The 21,712-nt window shown below is 46.3% G+C and overlaps 2 protein-coding genes across 2 annotated transcripts; one reads left to right on the plus strand and one right to left on the minus strand.

Annotated features, from left to right (window-relative positions):
• The first annotated feature begins 3,464 nt into the window (after positions 1 to 3,464).
• Positions 3,465 to 14,659, plus strand: LOC103181342 (chymotrypsin-like elastase family member 2A). Its single transcript, XM_007897754.2, has 8 exons — positions 3,465 to 3,567; positions 6,784 to 6,872; positions 7,964 to 8,061; positions 8,751 to 8,879; positions 9,586 to 9,722; positions 10,684 to 10,829; positions 13,806 to 13,955; positions 14,559 to 14,659. The coding sequence occupies exons 1-8, from the start codon at positions 3,528 to 3,530 to the stop codon at positions 14,574 to 14,576; spliced, it is 807 nt and encodes a 268-aa protein (XP_007895945.1). The 5' UTR covers positions 3,465 to 3,527; the 3' UTR covers positions 14,577 to 14,659.
• Positions 14,660 to 17,971: 3,312 nt separating this feature from the next.
• LOC103181344 (N-acetyllactosaminide alpha-1,3-galactosyltransferase) lies at positions 17,972 to 21,347 on the minus strand. The gene is given in 4 exon segments (XM_007897755.2): positions 17,972 to 18,662; positions 19,732 to 19,869; positions 21,257 to 21,302; positions 21,305 to 21,347. Coding segments are annotated over 4 exon segments (918 nt in total).
• Positions 21,348 to 21,712: the final 365 nt, after the last annotated feature.

Raw genomic sequence — 21,712 nt, forward strand, 5'->3', positions numbered from 1 at the left:
AAGGCACTCTATAAATGGAATCTTGTTGTCGTTGTTGTTGTTGTTCTTATCACATGAGGTTGCTCAGGTTGGCGTTGGTGATAGGACAGTTGGTTTGGTGGCAGGAGACACACATTCTGGACTGGGTAGGTTTGAATTCCGCATTCCCGGAGCCCACTAAACTGGAGATTTACTGTACAGCAAATAGTGAAGCTTTGCTGCATGTTTCCATTGTTGTCAGTCTTCCCTCTAAAGGACTCTCCAAATCATACACATTACTCCAACTGTGGACCAATGGACAATTTAGGCCTTCTCCTGTTCCTATAATCTGCAGTTTTTGGAGGGAAGAGTTGGGTAGTGAAGCATGCAGGGAGTTAGCATAGTCAAGCCTGGAGATAATGAAAGCATGGATGAGGGTCTCGGCAGCCTGAGGGGAGACATAATGGCGGTGCTGGGCAATGTTGCAGAGATGGGAGAAGGTAGAACAGGTCATGCCACGAATGTGGGATTTAAATGACAAATGAGAGTTGAACAAGATACTAACGTACTGGCTCAGTGAGGTAGAGAGTGGATCCAGTGATGCTCTCAGTGCCTGTGAGGTGAGGAGGCGCTGATGGGAGCCAAGCAGGAAGGCCTCGGTTTTGTCGACATTCAACTGGAGAAAAATTGTCTCTCATCCACCAAGAACAAGAATCTTCTGATCCCACATCCACTGCTCAACAAACAAACAAAGGAGTTCACCAAACATAGGATATCAACAAGCACAGACAGAACAGCCAACTAATGCAGTCGCCTACTAAAATACACAATCACTACACTTTACAGTAAAATCCTTTGAAATGTGCATTCAAAGTGAAAAGCGCTATATCAAATGCAAATATTATTATTCATCAGTTGTTCTCTCAGTATCTGCGGACTATATAACATAACATAACATGTAGGAGCAGGAATAGGCCATTCGGCCCTTGGAGCCTGCCCCGCCATTCAATCATGGCTGATCTTCTAATCTAACTCCAGCTAATAACCTGACGCTGCCTTATCCCCATATCCCTTAATCCCTTTTGCAATAAGAAATCTATCTATCTCAGTCTTGAATATGTTCAAGGACTGAGCGTCAACAACCCTTTGGTGCAGTGAGTTCCATACATTCACCTCTTTTTGAGTGAAGAAGTTCTTCCTCAAATCAGTGCGAAAGGGCTGCCTCTGATTTTAAGGTTGTGACCCCTAGTTTTAGTTTCTCCAACCGGGGGAAGCAATCTCCCACTATCTACTCTATCATACCCTTTGATGATCTTATAGGTTTCTATAAGATCCCGTCTAATTCTCCTATATTCCAGAGAATATAGGTCCAAATTGGTCAGCCTATCCTTGCAACTCATCCCCTTCATCCCTGTTACTAACCGAGTAAATCTACGCTGCACCCCCTCCAAGGCAAGTACATCCTTCCTTAAATGAGGAGACCAAAACTGCACACAGTATTCCAGGTGTGGTCTCACAGGGCCCTATACAGTTGCAGCAAGACTTCCCTACTCTTATACTCTAATCCTTTCAGAATGAATGCTAACATACCGTTCGCCTTCCTAATTGCTGCTGCACCTGCAGACTAACTTTCTGTGATTGGTGTACAAGGAACCCAGGTCCCTCTGGACGCTAACACATTCCAATCTCTTCCCTTCTAAAAAATAACCCGCTCTAATGTTTTTGCTATCGAGGTGGATGACTTCGCACTTCCCTACATTATATTTCATCTGCCACCCACCTGCCCAATCATGTAACCTATCTATGTCACGCTGCATTTTTTTTTGATGTTGTCCTCTGTGTTGACACTTCCTCCTAGTTTTGTGTCATCCGCGAATTTAGATATATTAACTTCGATGTCCTCATCTATATCGTTGATGTAGATGGTAAATAGCTGAGGCCCAAGGACTGATCCTTGTGGTACTCCACTAGTCACATCCCACCAATCTGAAAAGGACCCGTTTATCCCTACTCTTTGTTTCCTACCCGTTAACCATTCCCCAATCCACGTTAATATGCTCCCCCAATTCCATGGGCCCTTATCTTTTGGACTAACCTTTTATGCGGCACCTTATCGAATGCCTTCTGGAAGTCCAAATAGACCACATCCACTGATTCACCCTTATCTAGTTTACTGGAAATATCCTCAAAAAACTCTATGAGATTTGTCAAACATGACTTCCCTTTTGTAAAGCCATGTTGACTCGGCCTAATTATATTGTGCCCTAAATACCGCACTACCACATCCTTAATCAATGATTCTAAAATTTTTTCTATCACTGATGTGAGACTAATTGGCCTATAGTTCCCCATCTTTTCCTTTCCATCTTTTTTAAATAGTGGTGTGACATTTGCGATCTTCCAATCCATGGGGACTGTTCCAGAATCCAAAGAATTTTGGAAGATCAGACACAAGGCCTCCACTATCTCATAAGCTCCTCTTTTAAAACCCGGGGATGCAAGTCATCCGGACCGGGAGATTTGTCACTTTTTAGGGCTAACAGTTTCCCAGCACCAATTCTCTACTAATGAAAACTTCCCTAAGTTGCTCCCTGTCCTTATCCCCTCAGTGCATCTCTATTGCTGGTAGACTTCTCAGGTGAAGACAGATGCAAAGTACCCATTTAGGGACTCTGCCATATCCTTATCCCCCATTACAACTTCTCTCATCTCTGACTGAAGTGGACCTACATTTACCCTCACCAGCCTCTTAATATATTTGTAAAAACTTTTACAATCAGACTTAATGTTTCTCGCGAGCTTACCCTCACACTCCTTTTTCTCGCTCTTAATGAGATTTTTAGTTTTATTTTGTTGCTTTCTAAAATCTTCCCAATCTTCAGATTTGCTGCTTTTCTTGGCAGTTTTATAAGCCTTTTCTTTTAATTTGATGCTTTCCCTAACGGCTCTAGTTAGCCACGGGTGAATTGCTTTCCCTGTAATACTCTTATTCCGCAAGGGAATATGTGACCGCTGAGAATTTTGCACTACATCCTTAAATATTTGGCACTGTTGGTCTACATTTTTACCTATTCAAAGTAAACTGTAGGAACACGGCAGCACAAGTAGATTTGTTGAACCAACATAAGATTAAAAAAAATTAACTGAGCTGCAAATTATAATTAAGGACATAAGTTTGTGCTGAACGCATTGGGCAGAAATTCCACCTGATGTTGATTTTCTCTAATATTTAGGTTGAATTTCAGAAACACCCACAATTTAGCAAATTCTTAAATACGGACTGAATCTTGAACCCTTTTGTTTTAAAAAGCCGAACATTTAAGAGCTGCAATAAAAAAAACGCTCAAGAGTTGAGTTAGTTCAACAGTTTGTGGAACTCTAGACGTTCCTACCTGCTACATAAATAGAGTAAAGCTAGAGTTTCTCCCAGCTGTTCCTTCTCACAATTAGCACAGTGAACTCCGCACATGGTCAACTCCAGTTAGAGCAGAAGGTCAGCTACAGCTATAAATGGAACACTCTGGCCGCTTGGTTGGTGGTTGTTGGTTTGTGCCCAGGAACTTGCAACAATGATCCGCTTTGCCTTCGCTGCTCTCCTCGTGGCTTACGGTAAGTTTCCGTTCAATCAATTCAATTTGTCCACAAAATATACAGTCACTCCACTTTACTGTATATCCTGTGAAGCACTTTGAAATGTCCCGAAGATGTGATTAGGCGCTTTATCAAATGCAAGGATTATTAAGGCTTTCTCTTCCCGAGCTCCATCACTAAGACAGATTCTTATTTTAAGAACCTGTCTTAATAATAATAAATAATAATATTAATAAATAATAACAACAGCAGGAGGACGTCCCAAGGCGCTGGACAGAATCAATTTAAGGAATATTGGAGCTGAGATCAGCTGGTTCACATTAAATAGAGCCCTTTTACATCGGGAGGACATCTCAAAGCACTTAAACTATGTACTGTAAAGTGAAGCGACTGTGGACTATGTATTTTTGAAGGCGAACATGACAATTAATTTGAGGACAATAACGTCCCACAAACAGCCGTGAAGTGAATGATCAATTTTATCTGGAGGATCGCTGGCCAGGACACCTTCACTTTTTGAGAAGATCTTTAACGACAGATGGTTAAATGCCTCATCTTAAGGACAGCACCAATGAACATGCAGTTCTCCTCCCAGGATTGTGTTGGAGTGTCAGCCGAGATTGAGGAAAAGGCTGATGTGGGTTTCAAAATCACATCCTTCTACCTCCGAAGCAAGAGCACTATCAACTAGTGGAGTCCTGTAGCTCAGTGGTTAGAGCACTCGCTTTGCAAGTGAGAGACCTGAGTTCAATTCCAGGCAGAGGGCGAAACCTTGGGCAAGTTTCCTTACTCCACACAGAGCCTAATAATAATCCCTCCAAAACTAACAACAATAATAAATTGGTCATTTTCAATCTACGACTGTTTGTGGGACATTGCTGTGCGCAATTGGCTGCCGCGTTCGCCCACAAATATACAGTCAATTCACTTTACAGTGTGTTCTGTGAAGCGCTTTGGGACGTCCTCCCGACGTGAAAAGCGCTATATCAAATGCAAGGATTATTATTATTATTATAACTAAGCCAGGCTTCACACTTAACAAGATTACATTGTCACGTAGTTATACTGTCTCTACCAGAGGGAAAATAGTCTGATATTAACAGTGACACCTCGATATAGTCTGATGTTAACAGTGACACCTGTATACAACAACAAGATTACATTTGTATAGCGCCTTTCACGTCGGGAGGACATCCCAAGGCGCTGGACAGTGTACAGCATTTCAGACCCGAACTCGGGTCAGGGAGGGAGAAGGGAGGAGAGGGGAAAGGGGGTGACTGATGGCATGGTCGAAGAGGAGGGTTTTGAGGCGGGACTTGAAGGATGCTAAGGAGGGGAAGAGGTGGAGTGATTGGGGGTTGGAATTCCAGAGGTTGGGGGCAGAGTGGCTGAAGTCTCACCCACCAATGGTGGGGCGGGTGGGTCGGGGGACGTGGAGCAGCCAGAGCCGTGGAGGGAGTGGGCGGGTTGTTAGGGGTTAGGAGGTCGCAGAGGTAGGGTGGGGTGAGGCCATGGAGGGCTTTGTAGGTGAGGACCAGGATCTTGAACTGGATCCTCTGAAGGATAGGGAGCCAATGGAGAATGGGGGAGATGGGGTCACAGAGCTTGGTGCGGGAGAGGACACCGGGTGCAGAGTTCTGGATTATCTGCAGCCTGTGGAGGGAGGAGTTGGGAAGGCCGACAAGCAGGACATTTGCATAGTCGAGCCTGGAGGTGATGAAAGCATGAACAAGAGTTTCAGCGGCCTGAGGGGTGAGGTAGTGGCAGTGTCGGGCGATGTTACGGAGGTGAGGGAAGGCAGAGCGGGTCATGGCTTGAATGTGGGGGAGAAAAGACAGTTGAGGGTCGAACAAGACACCCGGGTTCCTGACTGGCAGTGAGTTGGTGAGTTGTAGTGTGCAACCATGAAGGTTGATGTTGCCGGAGCCTGAGGTGCGGAGGCACTGGCGCGAACCAATCAGGAAGGCCTCAGTCTTGTTCACATTCTACTGTAGGAAGTTTGCCCTCATCCAGGACTTGATGTTCGACAGACAGTCTGTCAGGACAGCAGTGGCCCTGGAGTTGAGGGTGGAGGCAGAAAGATAGAGTTGGGTGTCATCCGCATACATGTGGAAGTTGACCCCATGTCTGCGGATGATGTCACCAAGGGGGAACATGTAGATATTAAAGAGGAGACAAGGACAGAGCCCTGGGGGACGCCAGACGTGACAGTGCGGGGGCTGGAGGAGAAACTGTTAGAGGCAAAAGTGGAGATGGTGAGAGAGATAGGATTCGAACCAGACAAAGGCAGGTCCACGAAGATTAAGTAAAGCGGAGAGGTGGTGTATGAGGATGGAGTGGTCGACAGTGTCGAAGGCGGCAGAGAGATCGAGGAGGATAAGGAGGCAGAGGGAGCCCTGATCACAGATGTTCAGAATGTCATTAGTGACTGTGACCAGGGCCGTTTCCGTGCTGTGGGCAGAGCAGAAGCCGGATTGGAAGGGTTCAAAGAGGGAATAGCGAGAAAGAAAGGAGCGGAGCTGGAGAGGAGGGATGGGTCCAGGGAACGTTTTTTTCAGGATGGGGGTGGAAACTGAACCGGTGGATAGTAGTCCGATATTAACAGTGAGCACCTCTATATCGTAGAATCATAGAATTATAAAGCACGGATGGAAGCCATTCGGCCCATTGTGTCTGTGCCAGCTCTTTGAAAGAGCTATCCAAATTAATCCCACTCCCCCGAGCTTTCACCATAGCCCTCCAAATGTGTCCTCCCCAAATATCTATCCACTTCTCTCTTGAAAGCTGTTATCGAATCTGCTTCCACCACCCTTTCAGGCAGTGCATTCCAGATCCAAACAACTCGTTGTATGAAAACATTTCTCCTCATTTCCCCTCTGGTTCTTTTGACAACTATCTTAAATATATGTCCTCTGGTTACCGACCCACCTGCTAGTGGAAACTGTTTCTCCTTGTTTAATCTATCAAATCCCCTCATAATTTTGAACATCTCTACTAAATGTCCCCTTAACCTTCTCTGCTCCAAGGAGAACAGTCCTAGCTTCTCTAGCCTCTCCTTTGCACCCTCGCCAAGGCATTGACATCCAAGATATAAGGGTTCTTGAGGTCAGTGTTGTTTAGCAGCAGTGGGACTGAAAGTATTAGTGTAGATGGGATTGTCTGAATGACTGTCTTCAATGCTGTGATTTTCAAACCTCTTTGTTTAAGACTGAAACAGTGTTTGATGTTTCTCAGTTCACGGCTGTGGAGACCCCACCAATAAGCCTGTCCTCTCCAGGGTGGTGGGAGGCGAGGATGCTCAACCCAACAGCTGGCCATGGCAGGTAGGTCAAGATTTAAAGGTGTCAGATATTCGCTGAAGTCCTGTAGCTCAACGGTTAGAGCATTTGCCTCGTAAGCGAGAGATCTGGGTTTGATTCCCGGGCAGGGTGAAACGTTGGGCAAGTTTCTTTACTCCACACGACTCTGTTTACCTAGCAGTAAGTAGGAACCTGGTTTTTAGTTGATTGGTAGATCACTTTTCCGTGGGTAAATGGTTTGGAAGGGAAAATCTATTCCGAAAAAAATAATAATAATAATTTGGTCACTTAATCCACGACTGTTTGTGGGACACTGCTGTGTGCAATTGACCGCTGTGTTTTCTCCCACAAAATATACAGTCAATTTTCTTTACAGTATATTTTGTGAAGCGCTTTGAGGCGTCTTGGAGACATGATAAGGTGCTCTATCAAATGAAAGGATTATTATTATTATTATTATTAAGTGGTCAAGGCAGCCCTGATGGTGGAGGCGACAGAGCCGCATCTCACACACCAGAAGGTTGCTGGTTCAAATCCCGCTCCCTGCTCTCAGTTGGCACTGTATTTGGCCCTGGCCTTTTCAGGGTCAGGGAAGGGAAAACCAGCCAGGCTTCCTGCTCCTGAATCCTCAGCGGCTTCCTCTACAGGTTCGTGATGGAATCTAATGCCCTCTACAGCCGAGGAATCTGCTCGTACTCACTGTCAAGGCTCCACACAGGAACAATAGCCAATGGGTAGGACAACAGAGGCAACCAATCTCTGTGGAACCACAGCTCAGCAAGAGGTCTAACCCAGGGCAGGGAGGTGCACATCAGGTGGTAGAAACTTAGTAAAAACAATTAGACACAATAATTTTTCATAAAAAATCCTTGAAACAAACCGGGGGATGTTATAATAATAATCCTAATAATTTTACGGCTGGCTAGAGGATATTCCAACATATTGAGCAACAATGGCTTGGCACGTGAGTTGGGGGTGGGAGGAGAAAGATGACCGAAAGTCCAGTCAAGCTTACCATCTCACATTGGATCAAATGTCATGTTTTTCACCCATGTTATGTTAATAACCTTCCATGTTATTTCAAAGAAGAAAAATATATGGATTGTTTCTTGCAGATCTCTCTCCAAGTGGCTCGAGACGGCAGTTGGTTTCATACATGCGGTGGATCCTTAATTGATCAGAGATGGGTTATAACAGCAGCTCATTGCATTAGGTAAGTCCTCAGTCTGTCTCAGTCAGATACCTTGAAACCTCTACTGTAGTGGGCATCATGGGACTTCAGGTTCAGTCACTGTCAAGAGTCCAGGGAATGTGGGTGGGAGAAAATAATCTCAACAATCTCAATTCACCGATAAAAACTTAGAAACAGGAGTAGGCTATTCAGCCCCTCAAGCCTTTTCCGACATTTTATAATATCATGCCTGATCTGTATCTCAAGTCCAATTACCCGCCTTTTCCCCATATCCCTTAGTATCCTGGACCTAACAAATATTTATCTACCTCTACTTGAAAATGTAAATGGATCCAACATCCACAGCCTTTTGGGGAAAGAGAGTACCTGATTTCCACTTCCCTTTGGGTGAAAAACTTGCGGGAATGAATTCCACACCCTGAAAAGTATCTGAGGTAACAAGATCCTTCTGACCTCTCCCTCTGCTAACAATGCTGAGACTGTGCCTACTCAACACCCATTCCCCAGCTGGAGGAAATGAGTGATTCCAGGATTGTAGACACTTAGCAATGATGTGATGATTATCACCTGGGATACTCTGTCTCCAGTCATTACCAGATTAATGCACAGAGGTATCTATGTTGGAGTTAGAGTGCGCTGTACATTAAGTTGGCTTGATAGACAAAATGACCTTCTACTCTCTTGATTACTATTCTCCCTTCTGCTCACAGCTCCAAAAACATCTACAGAGTAGCCTTGGGGAAACATGTTCTCTCAGCATCCGAGGAAGGCTCCATGTTTGTTGACGTTGAGAAAACATTTACTCACGAGAAGTTCATCATAATCTTTGCTGTCAACGGGTGAGCGTCGCCAGTCATTGCGTCATTTCAATGACTCTCTTAATCCGGCCTCAACAGCGACTTGTGGAAACGTAATCCTCATCCCATGAGTTGAGTGAGGAGATTCCTTCTAGCGTTGAGGAGGCCACTCACTGTTGTTCCTTCTCTGGGCACTCCCTCTCGTACTGTTCTACCTTCCCATCACTTCCCAACATCCACACTCACCCACATTATACCCTCTCCCCTGCCCCCACTACCTCCCTCCCCACTCCCCACCATGACCTGCCAACAACAATAAAATTGGTTGTTCACTTCATGGCTGTTTGTGGGACATTGCTATGGGCAAATTGGCTGCCACATTTGCCCACATAATGCATCAGTATCACCATCACAAAAACAGCTTGCATTTACACAGAGCAGCGTCTCAGAGATGAACACACAACAACTGAGATGAGCAGCCACACAAACTCATTTCACATTGGCCACAAAGTGTGGTGGAGGGGGGGGGGCTCTGATCTTCCCTTCCTGTGCTGAAGAAAATAAGTCCTCACTGGGAGGGGGAGCTGATCTCGCTGACACTGTGAGGTGTTATGTGGGGACCAATCCGTGCTCAGGTGCATTGTCAGAGCAATGTCATCCACACAATAGATTGCAATGGACTACACAAAGGACTGCCCCCTCCCCTACACAATCCACTGTGTGCTGACACCATCTCTTTGAGTTACAGCTATGACATCGCTCTCGTAAAACTCGCTGAGCCAGTTCCGCTGACTGACAAGATCGAGTTGGGTTGCATTCCCCCTGCGGAATCCATCCTCGTCAACAATTACAGCTGTTACATCAGTGGCTGGGGGCTGCTGCAGGGTGGGTGAGCAGCACTACACTACACTTTACAATTGCCTGTGAAGCACTTTGAGATGATCTGATGATGTTTTAAGTCTTTATATCAAATGCAAGTATTATTATTGTTATTATAGCAACGTTCTACAATCAGTCGGGAAGTGAGTGACCAATTTTATTTTGGGGCGATTGTTGGCCAGGATATGCAGGAAGGGGCAGGTAAATGGGACTGAAAGGATTGCTCTTAAAAGAGTCATCATCACAGACATGATGGGTCAACTGGCCTTCTTCTGGGCTGTAAATTTCTATAGTTCTAAGGACATGGGCTCCAATATTGGGGCTTGAGCCCAAAATAATGTGGGTGTGTTTTGTTGGTTGCTTTTGTTGGATGAATTACAGTTACCCGGATCAGGGTGAAACACTTAGGCAAGTTTCCTTGCTCCACACGCCTCTGTTTACCAACAGTAAGTTAGAACCCAGTTGTTAGTCGGATCACTTTTTCAGGGGGGATAATAATCCCTTTGAAACAATATAAAAAAAAGTGGTCACAACCCACGACTGTTTGTGGGACGCTGCTGAGTGCAATTGGCTGCCGCATTTCACCCACAAAATATACAGTCACTACACTTTACGTATATTCTGTGAAGCGCTTTGAAATGTCTTTGAGATGAAGGGAGAGCCTTCAGCCACTCTGCCCCCAACCTCTGGAATTCCATCCCCCAATCACTCCGCCACGCCTCCTCCTTAGCCTCCTTCAAGTCCCAACTCAAGACCCTCATCTTCGACCATGACATCAGCCACCTCCCTTCCCCCCACTCCCTTCTTCTCCCAACCCCAGCTTGGGTCTGAATTGCTGTCTCTGTTCAATGCCTTGAGATGTTCTCCCGACATGAAAGGCGCTATACAAATGTAATCTTGTTGCTGTTGTCTTGAATGTGATTAAGCTCTATATCAAATGCAAGGATTATTATTGTTATTATTATAGCTGGAGGGTCTGTGTCTGACGTCCTACAGCAGGCTCTCCTCCCCGTAGTGGACTACCCCACATGCTCGCTTCTGACCTGGTGGGGGCCATTTGTGAAGGAGAGCATGGTGTGTGCAGGAGGCGATGGAGTGGTCTCAGGATGTAACGTGAGTTTCCTCCCACCGCCACAGCATCCAGGCCAGAGGGTGGCAGAAGGGTTGTGTGTGTATGATTGTTTGTGTGAGTGTGTGTGTTTGTGTGTGTGGAAAATGCAACATGTGATCTGATAATTAACGCATGGTCAGAAAACGTGGCTTGTAATTATACAATGCTTTACACATAGGGTCACTCCGTGTAGGGGTGGTATGCGGGGTTGAGCTGGCTTCAAGGTGACCTGATTGGCAATGGAACGTCGGAATCAAGCCCACTCTCTGTGGGCCGGATTTCTAGTCCGGTTCCTGAACCAGGGCATTGCTGATAACAGCTCATTGACAGGATTTGGAAAGGAAAATTTGCCTCTGGAGTTGAATGGGAAGAATGTGAATTCTTCCCACTCAACTCCCGTTAACCCTGCAAGCCAAAATCCTAACGGGTAAGGTGGTCCTAGCTGGACAAGCAGAGGGAAAGCTTGCCAGACAACAATATCAATGGTTTGTTTTTAGCTGGTTAGATTCCAGCAGTTGTTACGCCAACCCACACTCTGTGGTCCCCAAGCTCTTGGCTCTTGCCTCCTACTTGGCTCTGGGCAACCTGTGCACCTATTACTCTTCAGAATTAGGGAGCAGGATGGTCGCTCCAGTGAGAGAAAGCGCATTCCATTCCAGGCACAAGAATTTCCAGGTGTAAGAGGGAACACAGTTTGATTTGTTTCCACATAATCATGGTAATGGATTAGACACCCGACTGACAAAATGCCCACCCCCCAAAAAATATAGAAACAATTATCAAAGTGCTTTACAGAAAAGAGGGGCAAAGCAAGGCAGGAAATTGTGTGATGGTGGGGGGGGGGATGAGGGGAGAGGGAAAAGGAATGAGTTAATATGAGTTTGTAAGCAGTGAGGGATGGGGTCAAGTGGAGGGATTTGAGGAGAGAGTTATAGAGATTGGGGACAAAGTGGGGTAAAGTACATTAGCCAATGTTGCGGTGGGGAAGGTGTGAGTGTGGGTGGGGAGCAGAGGGAGAACAAGGCTGGGCTAAATTTACACAGAATGGGGTTCCTAATTTGAATTCTCGGCCAAACGTAGTAGCTTATCTGATTCCCTCTGATATGTGAGCAAAATCTTCCCCCACCTTTCCTAGAACATTGGCTCCACACACACCCTGCTTGCTCTCTGAAGCCATTCAATCTGAACTATCTGCTCACTGGCGCCCTTCGCAGTTCTCTCTTGGACATTATCATGTCACCCACCATGTGTGCATGTACCCTGAGGGCAAGGATTCTTCCCACTCAGCTCCTGTTAACCTGCAATCCTACTCCACCGCTTGTCCTCCCACCTCAACCTTCAAGGCACTGTCCTTGAATGGTTTAGGTCGTACCTTTCTCACCGTCTTCACTTTGTCTCAACGAATGGCTTCTCCTCCACCCCCTGTACTGTCTCATGTGGTGTCCCTCAGGGCTCTGTCCTCGGTCCCCTATGCTCCCCTCGGTGACATCATCCGCAGACATGGAGTCTACCTTTCCTCCTCTACTCTCAACTCCACGACCCCCGATGTCCTGACAGCTGCCTGTCCGACATCGAGTCCTGGACGAGAGACAACTTTCTTCAGCTCAACGTGCGAAAAACCGAGGCCCTCCTGATTGGCTCACGTCAGCGCCTCCGCACCTCAGGCGCTGACACCATCAGCATCCAAGGCTGCACTCTCCACCTCTCAAAGCCAGTCAGGAACCTCGGCGTTTTGTTCGACCCTGAGCTGTCCTTTCTCCCTCACATCCGCACTACAACTGGCACCGCCTTCCATCACCTTCGGAACATCGCCAGACTACGGCACTACCTCACCCCTCACGCGGCTGAAACTCTGGTCCACGCCTTTGTCACCTCAAGGCTGGACTATGGGAACTCTCTCCTCGCCGGCCTTCCCGCCACCTCCCTCCACAAGCTGCAGGTTATTCAGAACTCTGCAGCTCGTGTACTGTCCCGCACCAGGCTTCGGGACCACATCACTCCCACCCTCGCTCGCCTCCACTGGCTCCCCATCCCCCAGAGGATTGATTTCAAGATCCTCATCCTCACCTACAAGGCCATTCACGGCCTTGCTCCCTCCTACCTCTCCAACCTACTATCCCCCTACCTACCTGCCCGTACCCTCCGTTCCTCTGGCTCTGGTCTGCTCCACGTCCCCCGCCCCAACCGCCCTACCATCGGTGGTCGGGCCTTCAGCCTCTCAGCCCCCAGGCTCTGGAACTCCATCCCCCAGTGCCTTCGCCGCTTCCTCCCTTTCCTCCTTCAAGGCCGGTCTCAAAACCTTTCTCTTTGACCGTGCCTTCAGCTCCCCTCTCGACTCTCTTCCCCCTCCTCGCTCCCTCCCTTCCCTCCCCTCACCCTGACCATTTCCCCCCTCCTTGCTCCCTCCCTTCCCTCACCCTGACCATTTCCCCCCTGCTCGGGTCATGACCCAACTGTGCAGCGCCTTGGGACGTCCTCCTGACGTGAAAGGCGCTTTATAAATGGAATCTTGTTGTTGTTGTTGCAAGGCAAAGCCCTAGGCGGGTAGGGTGGTCCTTGCTGGACAAGCAGCAGGAAAGCTTGTGTCCTCCATGTGGTTTTAGTTGATTAAACTCCAGTAATTACACCCAAAGCACACTCTGGGCTCCCCAAGCATTGGCTCTTCCCAACCTGTGCCTAAAACTGTCTGGAATTAAGTAAGCATAACAGTCCCTCCGGGGAGAGAATGAGCATTCCATTGCATAAAATTCTCAGTCTGATTTGGAGACTGTGAAACATGGAAATGGATTTCCGTGTGTGTCAAATCCCCAGCTGTGTGTGTGTGTGTGTGTGGTTGTGTGTTTGTGTGGGGAGGGTGGGGGTGGGCAGGGGTGTGTGTGTATGTGTGAGGGGATGTGCGGTGTGTGAGGATGGGGTGATTGTGAATGGTTGTGTGAGGCAGGTATGTATCCCAGTGTAAATGATCTCCATGTTGGCAGGGTGACTCGGGGGGGCCCCTGAACTGCCAGAATGCTGAGGGAGCCTGGGAGGTTCATGGCATTGTGAGCTTCGGCTCAGCTCTCTGTAGCCACAAGAACAAACCCACTGTCTTCACCAGGGTCTCGGCCTACAACAACTGGATCAGTCAGGTACAGATTGAGTTCAAATTGGAGTTGGGGTACAGATCAGCTGTGAGTGAAATAGAATGGTGGAACAGGCTGGAGGGGCTGAATGGCCCACTCCTGTTCCTACGTTCCTAAACACCGCCCCTCCCCCACCGTCTGACCATTGTCCGAGGCCCCGCGGAACATTCCAGCACAGAAACAGACATTCTTTACCTCCCCCCACTAATGCCATTTTCTCCCACCCAATCTAATCTTACAAAAGTCGTCACCATTTCTTAAAAAGTCACTGTCCTCCCCCAAATTGAAAACAAACTGGTTTCGATGGCTAAGATACAATTTTGATCTCAGCTCCACCCCTCCAACCCTCTCTTCCCCCCTCCCTTCACCCCTCTCCCCCACCCACCTCCTTGGCTTAAAGTCACTTCCGAAGGTTAATGCCTCCGACAATGAAGAGCTCCCCCCAGCAGTGCACTGGAACTTCAGTGTGGACTTTGAGGCTCAAAGTCATCGAGTTTTGTACCTGTGTCATGACTGAGCCAGGCTGACACCTCACCAGAAAACCATCTGTCTTCCTGACCCAATATATTCCAGAAACCTTTATCTAACGGGAGTTCTCTTCTTTCACAGATAATGATGAATAATTAAGTCTACCCACTCGGAGCCTAGCTGAGGATTGTTAACACATTCCTGTAATAAATGTACTCAAATAAAAGTCCTCATCACTTTGCTCTCTGTTCAATCTGGCCCTAAATGTGTGATCAACTTGTGTCTTTTTCACACTTCTTCACCAGGTAAATGGCCTGAAACTAATGATACAACAAAAAAATTCAAACTAAAACAATGTTCTAGCTCCTAGATTTAAAAAAAAACCCGAGCCAGTGCTCAGAAGGGGGAGACGTAGTTTGAGATATTGCTCAATTCAGAAATCATAATAATAATCCTTGCATTTGATATAGCGCTTTTCACGTCGGGAGGACGTCCCAAAGCGCTTCACAGAATATACTGTAAAGTGAATTGACTGTATATTTGTGGGTGAACGCGGCAGCCAATTGCGCACAGCAATGTCCCACAAACAGTCGTAGATTGAAATTGACCAATTTATTATTGTTTGGTTTTGGAGGGATTATTATTAGGCTCTGTGTGGAGTAAGGAAACTTGCCCAAGGTTTTGCCCTCTGCCTGGAATTGAACTCAGGTCTCTCGCTTACAGAGCGAGTGCTCTAACCACTGAGCTACAGGACTCCACTGTAAAATAAAATGTAAACAGTGGGGATAATAGCCTTATAATAATATAATAATCCTTGCATTTGATATAGCGCCTTATCATATGCGCTTGGAAAGCGAGTAAACTGTAAAATAAAAGCAGTTGCGTAGATTTTAAATGATCGTTTATTAAATGAACACCAAATATACAAATCCCATGAATGCCATGCTCATAATATACAGCAGTATTAAACTGGTACATATTTAGATGTGGTGGAGAGCGAGATGTCAACCTATCCCAAAGCTAGTTTATAATCTCATGTCAGCACTTACCCTGATGGTCTCAGATACTTCACACATAATCTAAATCACTGCTTAATAATAATAGTAATCCTTGCATTTGATACGGCGCCTTATCACATCTTCGAGACTTCTCAAAGTGCTTCACAGAATATACTGTAAAGTGAATTGATTGTATATTCTTTTTGAGGAAACATGGCAGCCAATTGCACACAGCAGTGTCCCAAAAACAGTGGTGGATTGAGTAACCAATTTATAACAATAACTATCCTTGCATTTAATATAGCACTTTTCACGTCTTCCAGATGTCTCAAAGCGCTTCACAGAAGACTGTAAACTGAATTGACCGTATATTTATGGGCGAAAATGCGGTAGCCAATTGCGCACAGCAGGGTCCCACAAACAGTCTTGGATTGAAATGAAATGTTTTTTTGAGGGATTAATATCAGGCGTGTGGAGTAAGGAAACTCGCACAAAGTTTCGCCCTGCCGGGAATCGAACCCAGGTCTCCCGCTTGGAAAGCGAGTGCTCTAATCACTGAGCTACTATTATTAAGTTTAAAAACATTCTGGAGACATTCCTGTTTTGATGACAAGTGTTACTTTCGATGATATTTCTGTATAAATCTTCAAGTTCTGCGAATTGAGTTTGAGGAAAACTCCCATTTTAAGACAAAGAAAGATCCAACGAGGATCCCAAAGAAGGTTTTTGGTCAGGCAGGGTCTGACACATTCGGAAACCTATCACCCTGAGCCAGGCAGGTCCTCAGTTCTCCAGGACACCACTGATCACAGACCAGCCAGCCTGGCCTATCAGAAGAACCCTGGAAGCCAAAGCCCTAAAAGTTGGGCAGTCATGGCTGGAAGAGTTGCAGGAAAGACAGAGTTCCGTGCATCCCACTTCCACATGGAAATGGAATGCACACTCAGGAAATATGAATCCTGTTTTACCTAATTCCAACGCTTGGGGATCCAGAGTGTGCATAGCGGGTGCCTGCTGGGGTTTAAACCAGCAAAAAAAACACATCGCCTGCCATTGAAAGCACTGTCTGATGAGCTTTCCTGCTATTTTTCCAGTCATGACCACTTAATGTTAGGGCTTTGAGACGTCTCGAAGATATGATAAGGCACTATATCAAATGCAAGGATTATTATATTATTATAAGGCTATTATCCCCACTGTTTACATCTCAAGCTCTCAATCAACAGCAAATTGAGTCGAAACCAGTTATCAGAGTGTGACTGTCACTCATTTCGCCCCAACCCAGAGCAGTGAGGCCTCTGTTTAGATCAGTCTAATCAGTCTCTAGTTTCTGGTGAAATTCTGCAGCAAACTTCTCTCTATCCACTGTACTAGCAGAACATAATAGTATCAGAGGACACACAAGGAGATTAAATACCAGCTAATAATAATAATCCTTACATTTGACATTGCAACTTATCACGTTGGAAGGATTCTCAAAGTGCTCCAAGGGATTTTACTGTGAAGTGTCGTAACTGTGCATTTGTAAGCAAACAAGGCAGCCAATTTACACACAGAATTGACAGGAGCCGAGAGGGAAGCTTCCCTGCTCCTAGTGACTGCTAATTCTGCACCAATAAGTTCTGATGAGCCCGACTGGTTGGTCTGTAATCAATGGTGTCTTCTGAGTACTACAGACTTGCCTGGCTCAGGACTATTGAGACTACCACAGAGGACACATGTGATTCTGATGTTCCTTTGCCAATCATGTCACTTTGAAGAAGCTCTGCTCCAAGGAGACCCCGCTTACCTTCTTCCTAGGAGGATAATCACTGGTTGATCATTTGACATCCTTAAGCAGGAATCAGTGAACTTAAATAATGATTGTTTCCAAGGTCATGGGTTTCTTAAATAAGAAACAATGCAAAATTGGAAGCCCAACATTTGCTCAAGGACTGGGATACAGAAGAAATAAGGGTGATACCCATCATTGAGTCAGTGCCTGCCTGTTTTAGATCCTAAGATCTCCAACACAGTGAATCACAATATCTGTCCATTACCCGAAGCTGATCAGCCTCAGGACTTGGTGAAACACTTCTCTCTGCAACGTGAAGCGGTCCCAAGGCGAATAGAGTTTGAAGATCCATTTCCAAGTGATTCCATACTCTGCTGCTCTCATTAATTCTGCACAGACTAGAGCTCAAACCAGTGTATTGGCTAATCTGAGTGATGGAAATGGAACCCCATTTTAGGGCCCTCTTTTGCTGTGGGGGGTTGAGAAGATGTGGCAGACTATTCGGGTTGGATTGGATGTTGCATGTTTTAACGCTTAATTTCCGAGAGATCTCAAAGCTTCAGTGATTCTCATATGGAGCCACTTTGCGAATCTCACAAACAGCCATGAGGTGATTGACGGATTAATCAGGAGGATTGTCGGCCAGGAAACCAGGAGAAACTCCTTTCTCTTTTCCGATTAGCGCCTTTGAAGTCTGGCTGAAGAACTGGTTCCGCACAGGAGAGACACCATTGTCGAGCAACTCTCACCATGCTATGAGAGAAGCTGCGTCTGGAATGTTCCTAGACATTCACCCGCGACAATCTGTATTGTTTCTTGGCCCACGTCACCCTGTGAACATGGATATCCCGCCTCCAGCCGATGCTCTCGTCCCAGCAGTACTCGGGCGAGAGGACCCTGGTGGGTTTGTGTAACCAGAAGTACTTGTTGAGGTGGCTCTCATCATGCCATCTGGCCTCCACCTTGTTGCGTTTGTCCTGGAGGATTGCCTGGTAGCAACTCTCAGTCAAGTTTCTCACCTGCTGCCACGTCCCCCCGAAGACAGCCGCATGGTAATAGAAGTCACCGGAGTTGTCCAGGTTGGCGGCCGAGCGCGGATTGTGGTCATAGGTATAGAAGTATTGGGGTCTGCGGTAGTACCAGGCATGGAGCAACCCAACCAGCTCGCCCAGGGCCTCGGTACCAAAGCGGCCTTTAAACTGCTGGTCTACGTCGAAGCAGAAGACATAGGTGACCTGGTGCCTGATGTGCGTCTCGATGGCTCTGCTGATGGTTTCCATCCTCAGCATGGACACATCCTGCCAGCGCTCGTGCCTCTCCACCTGCAGCCCCGTGACCTCCCGATGGCCACTCAGCTCCAGCGCCTGCAGCTTGGCCAGATCATCCACAAACACATAGTAAATGACGGGGAAGCCCGGCATGAAGAACTCATCCGCTGTGGCCAGAAAGTTCTTTAAATACAGGTCCAGGTAACTGAGAGGGTGAGAGAAAGCCAGGTCACTTGCTGGAGAACAAACTTACTTTTTATAGTCGTGTCACAATATCTCCCAATTTTATCACAGCACCTAAGATATTAATACCAAGTATAGTGACTATTTTTGAAAGTAAACATGGCAGGCATTAGTAATAATAATCAACTAATAAATATCTTTGCTGTAAGGAAGATAGAAAAGATACTGTAAAGAGCAGTGACTAGGTCAAACATGGCAGCCAATTTGTGCACAGCAAAGTCCAACAAACAGCCGTGGAGTGAGTGACAACTTTATTTGGGGGATTGTTGGCCAGGACACCGGGAGAGAGAAACTCCCTTCTTATTAAATAGTGCCATGAGATCTTTAATTTCCACCTGAACAGGCAGCTGGGGCCTTTTTTTAACACTTCATCCAAAGGATGACACCTCCAACAATGTAATTCCCCCCCTACAGCTCTGCATTTCGAGGAGGGCTGGAATAGACAAAACGTTAGGTGACGAATGCAAAAAATAAGGGACTTGGCTGTGTTGGGTGTGCGGAGCAGTTGGAGATGGACAATGTGACAGAGAAAACCGTCTTCCCCTGGACATTCTTCCAAATTTAGACTGAACCAAAGAAATTTCAAACATTCTGTGCTTGAAATCCTGCGATTTTAAAATAGTGATTTTAAGACAAAGATTAGGAGGGCTCTGGGTTCAGGAATGGGTGGTAGCCTGGCCAGTTTTTTTTTAACCGTATTTTTTAATGACAGTGGAGCCTTAATAATAATAATCCTTGCAATTGATATAGCGCTTTTCACGTCTTCTAGACGTCCCAAAGCGTTTCACAGAATATACTGTACTTTACATTGACTGTATATTTGTGGGCGAACGCGGCAGCCAATTGCGTACAGCAGCGTCCCACAAACAGTCATGGATTGAAAATGACCAATTTATTATTGTTCTGTTAAGGGCAGGGGTAGGATGTGGGGTAGGAAGGACAGCTGAGGATTGAACCTCATCATCATCCACAACTTTTAATCCAGAGACAAGAGTGTTAATGACTGAGCCAAACTGCAAACACGAACTTACTTGCCAACTGCAAACACAGTGAGACCGATGATGACATTCTGCTTCCGGTATTCCTTATTGTAATATTCTGGATTGAAGGTTCCTTCCCAGATGATTGGAGCTTTCCAGTGAGTGCACGTCTGCACGTCCTTCCTGCTCCTACAACAACAACAAGCGACCTTAAAAGTGGTGGGAGCTGACTCCGAGCTGGGGGACGGGGCGAGGTGACTGTAACCACGGTTGAAAAGGAAGGTTTTCAGGCTGGACTTGAAAAAGGGGAGGTGGGGGGGCAAGGTGAAGGGATTGAAGCGGAGGGAGCTACACAAACAAAGAGACCAGACAACACATTCCTGGTTTCAAACACAGGGGCTTATGTTCACTCAGAAAGAAATGAACGGAAGAATCCTCACTCGTTCCTCTACTCTTCTCCTGAACTTTCAAACATTCTGAGCCAGAAATCTGCATTTTTAAGATTGTGTCCATGCCTTCAGCCACCATGCCCCAAAACTAATTCTCTGCCTCAATCCTTCTGCCTTGAAGTGCCCCCCCAGGGCACTGTGATGACAGCCCAGCCAGCCTGGCTTATAAGCAGGACTTGGAAGGGCAGACCAGTCACTGGGGGCAGGAAATCCTCCCACCTGTTAACCCTGCAAGCCAAAGCCCTGATGGTTGGGTGATCCTAGCTTGACAAGCAGCAGGAAAGCTAGCAGACAGTGTTATCAATGACAAAATATGCAAATTTAGCTGGTTAGACTCCAGCAGTTACCCCAATGCACACTCTGGTGTCCCCAAGCCTTGACTTTTCTGAATCTGTGCCTAATATTCTCTGAAATTTGCTAAGCAAGATGTGTCCCACCAGGGAGAGAGTGCGCATACCAGATAGCAACAATCTATCTCTGGAATTTCCAATGTGTAGGTGGGATGCACTGAATTCTTAGCACTTAAGCATGTGATGGGTTTCCTCGTGTGTAAAAAAACTGGCTGACCACCCCCCTCCGCCCCCCCCAAAAGAAAATCAGATGGTGATTTTAAGACAAAGACTAGGTTGTCGCTGGATGCAGGAATGGCAGCCTGGCTGATTTTTTAATCCATATTCCTAATTACAGTACAGCCAGTTTCAAAGGCACTAGGTGTAGGTGTAGTTCGTAGGTGTAATCGGCATTTACTTCCCCATTTGTGTTATGTGACATTTCAATTAGTGTTACAGGATCTTTAACCCCCCCCCCAATCTGAACAGACACAGACATGACCCCTGTTTTAACGTCTCATCTAAAGCACCGCACTCCTACCAATTCAGACCCCCCGCCCCAATCCTCCCCCAGCAATGCACTGAAACAGCAGCCTAGACTGTGAGCTCAAAGCCCCGATGTGCGGCTTGAACTCTCAAACATTTGCCCAAATGTAATTGTGCTACCAACCCAGCAAGTCTGTCACCCATTTACACAAAACGTAAATTCAGTTTATTTTCACTAAATATCACCTCCAACATCAAGGGCACAATATTGAGGTGAATAAGGCTATCAGAAGACAGGGGAGAGATACATACCACAAATCCAGTGAGTTATCCACATGGTTCCCAGGCTTTAAGCGAAACCCTCTGGTAAATGACATTTATTCATTGGAATCAGCCCTTCCATAATTCTGAAAAGTTATATAATAATAATAATAATCCTTGCATTTGGTATAGCTCCTTATCATATCTTCAAGACGTCTCAAAGTGCTTCACAGAATATACTGTAAAGTGAATTGAATGTATATTTTGTGGGAAAATGGCAGCCAATTGCACACATCAATGTTCCACAAACAGTCGTGGATTGAAGTTACCAATTTATTTTTTTTGTTGAATGAATTATTACCCCCAAAAAAGTGATCCGCTAATCAGCTAAATCCAGGTTCCTACTCCCTTCCAGGTAAATAGAGGCTTGTGGAGTAAGCAAACTTGCCCAACGTTTCGCCCTGCCAGGAATCAAACCCAGGTGTCTCGTTTGCTAGGCGAGTGGTC

The sequence above is a fragment of the Callorhinchus milii genome, unplaced genomic scaffold, assembly GCF_018977255.1.
Source record: "Callorhinchus milii isolate IMCB2004 unplaced genomic scaffold, IMCB_Cmil_1.0 Scaffold24, whole genome shotgun sequence".
NCBI lineage: Eukaryota > Metazoa > Chordata > Chondrichthyes > Chimaeriformes > Callorhinchidae > Callorhinchus > Callorhinchus milii.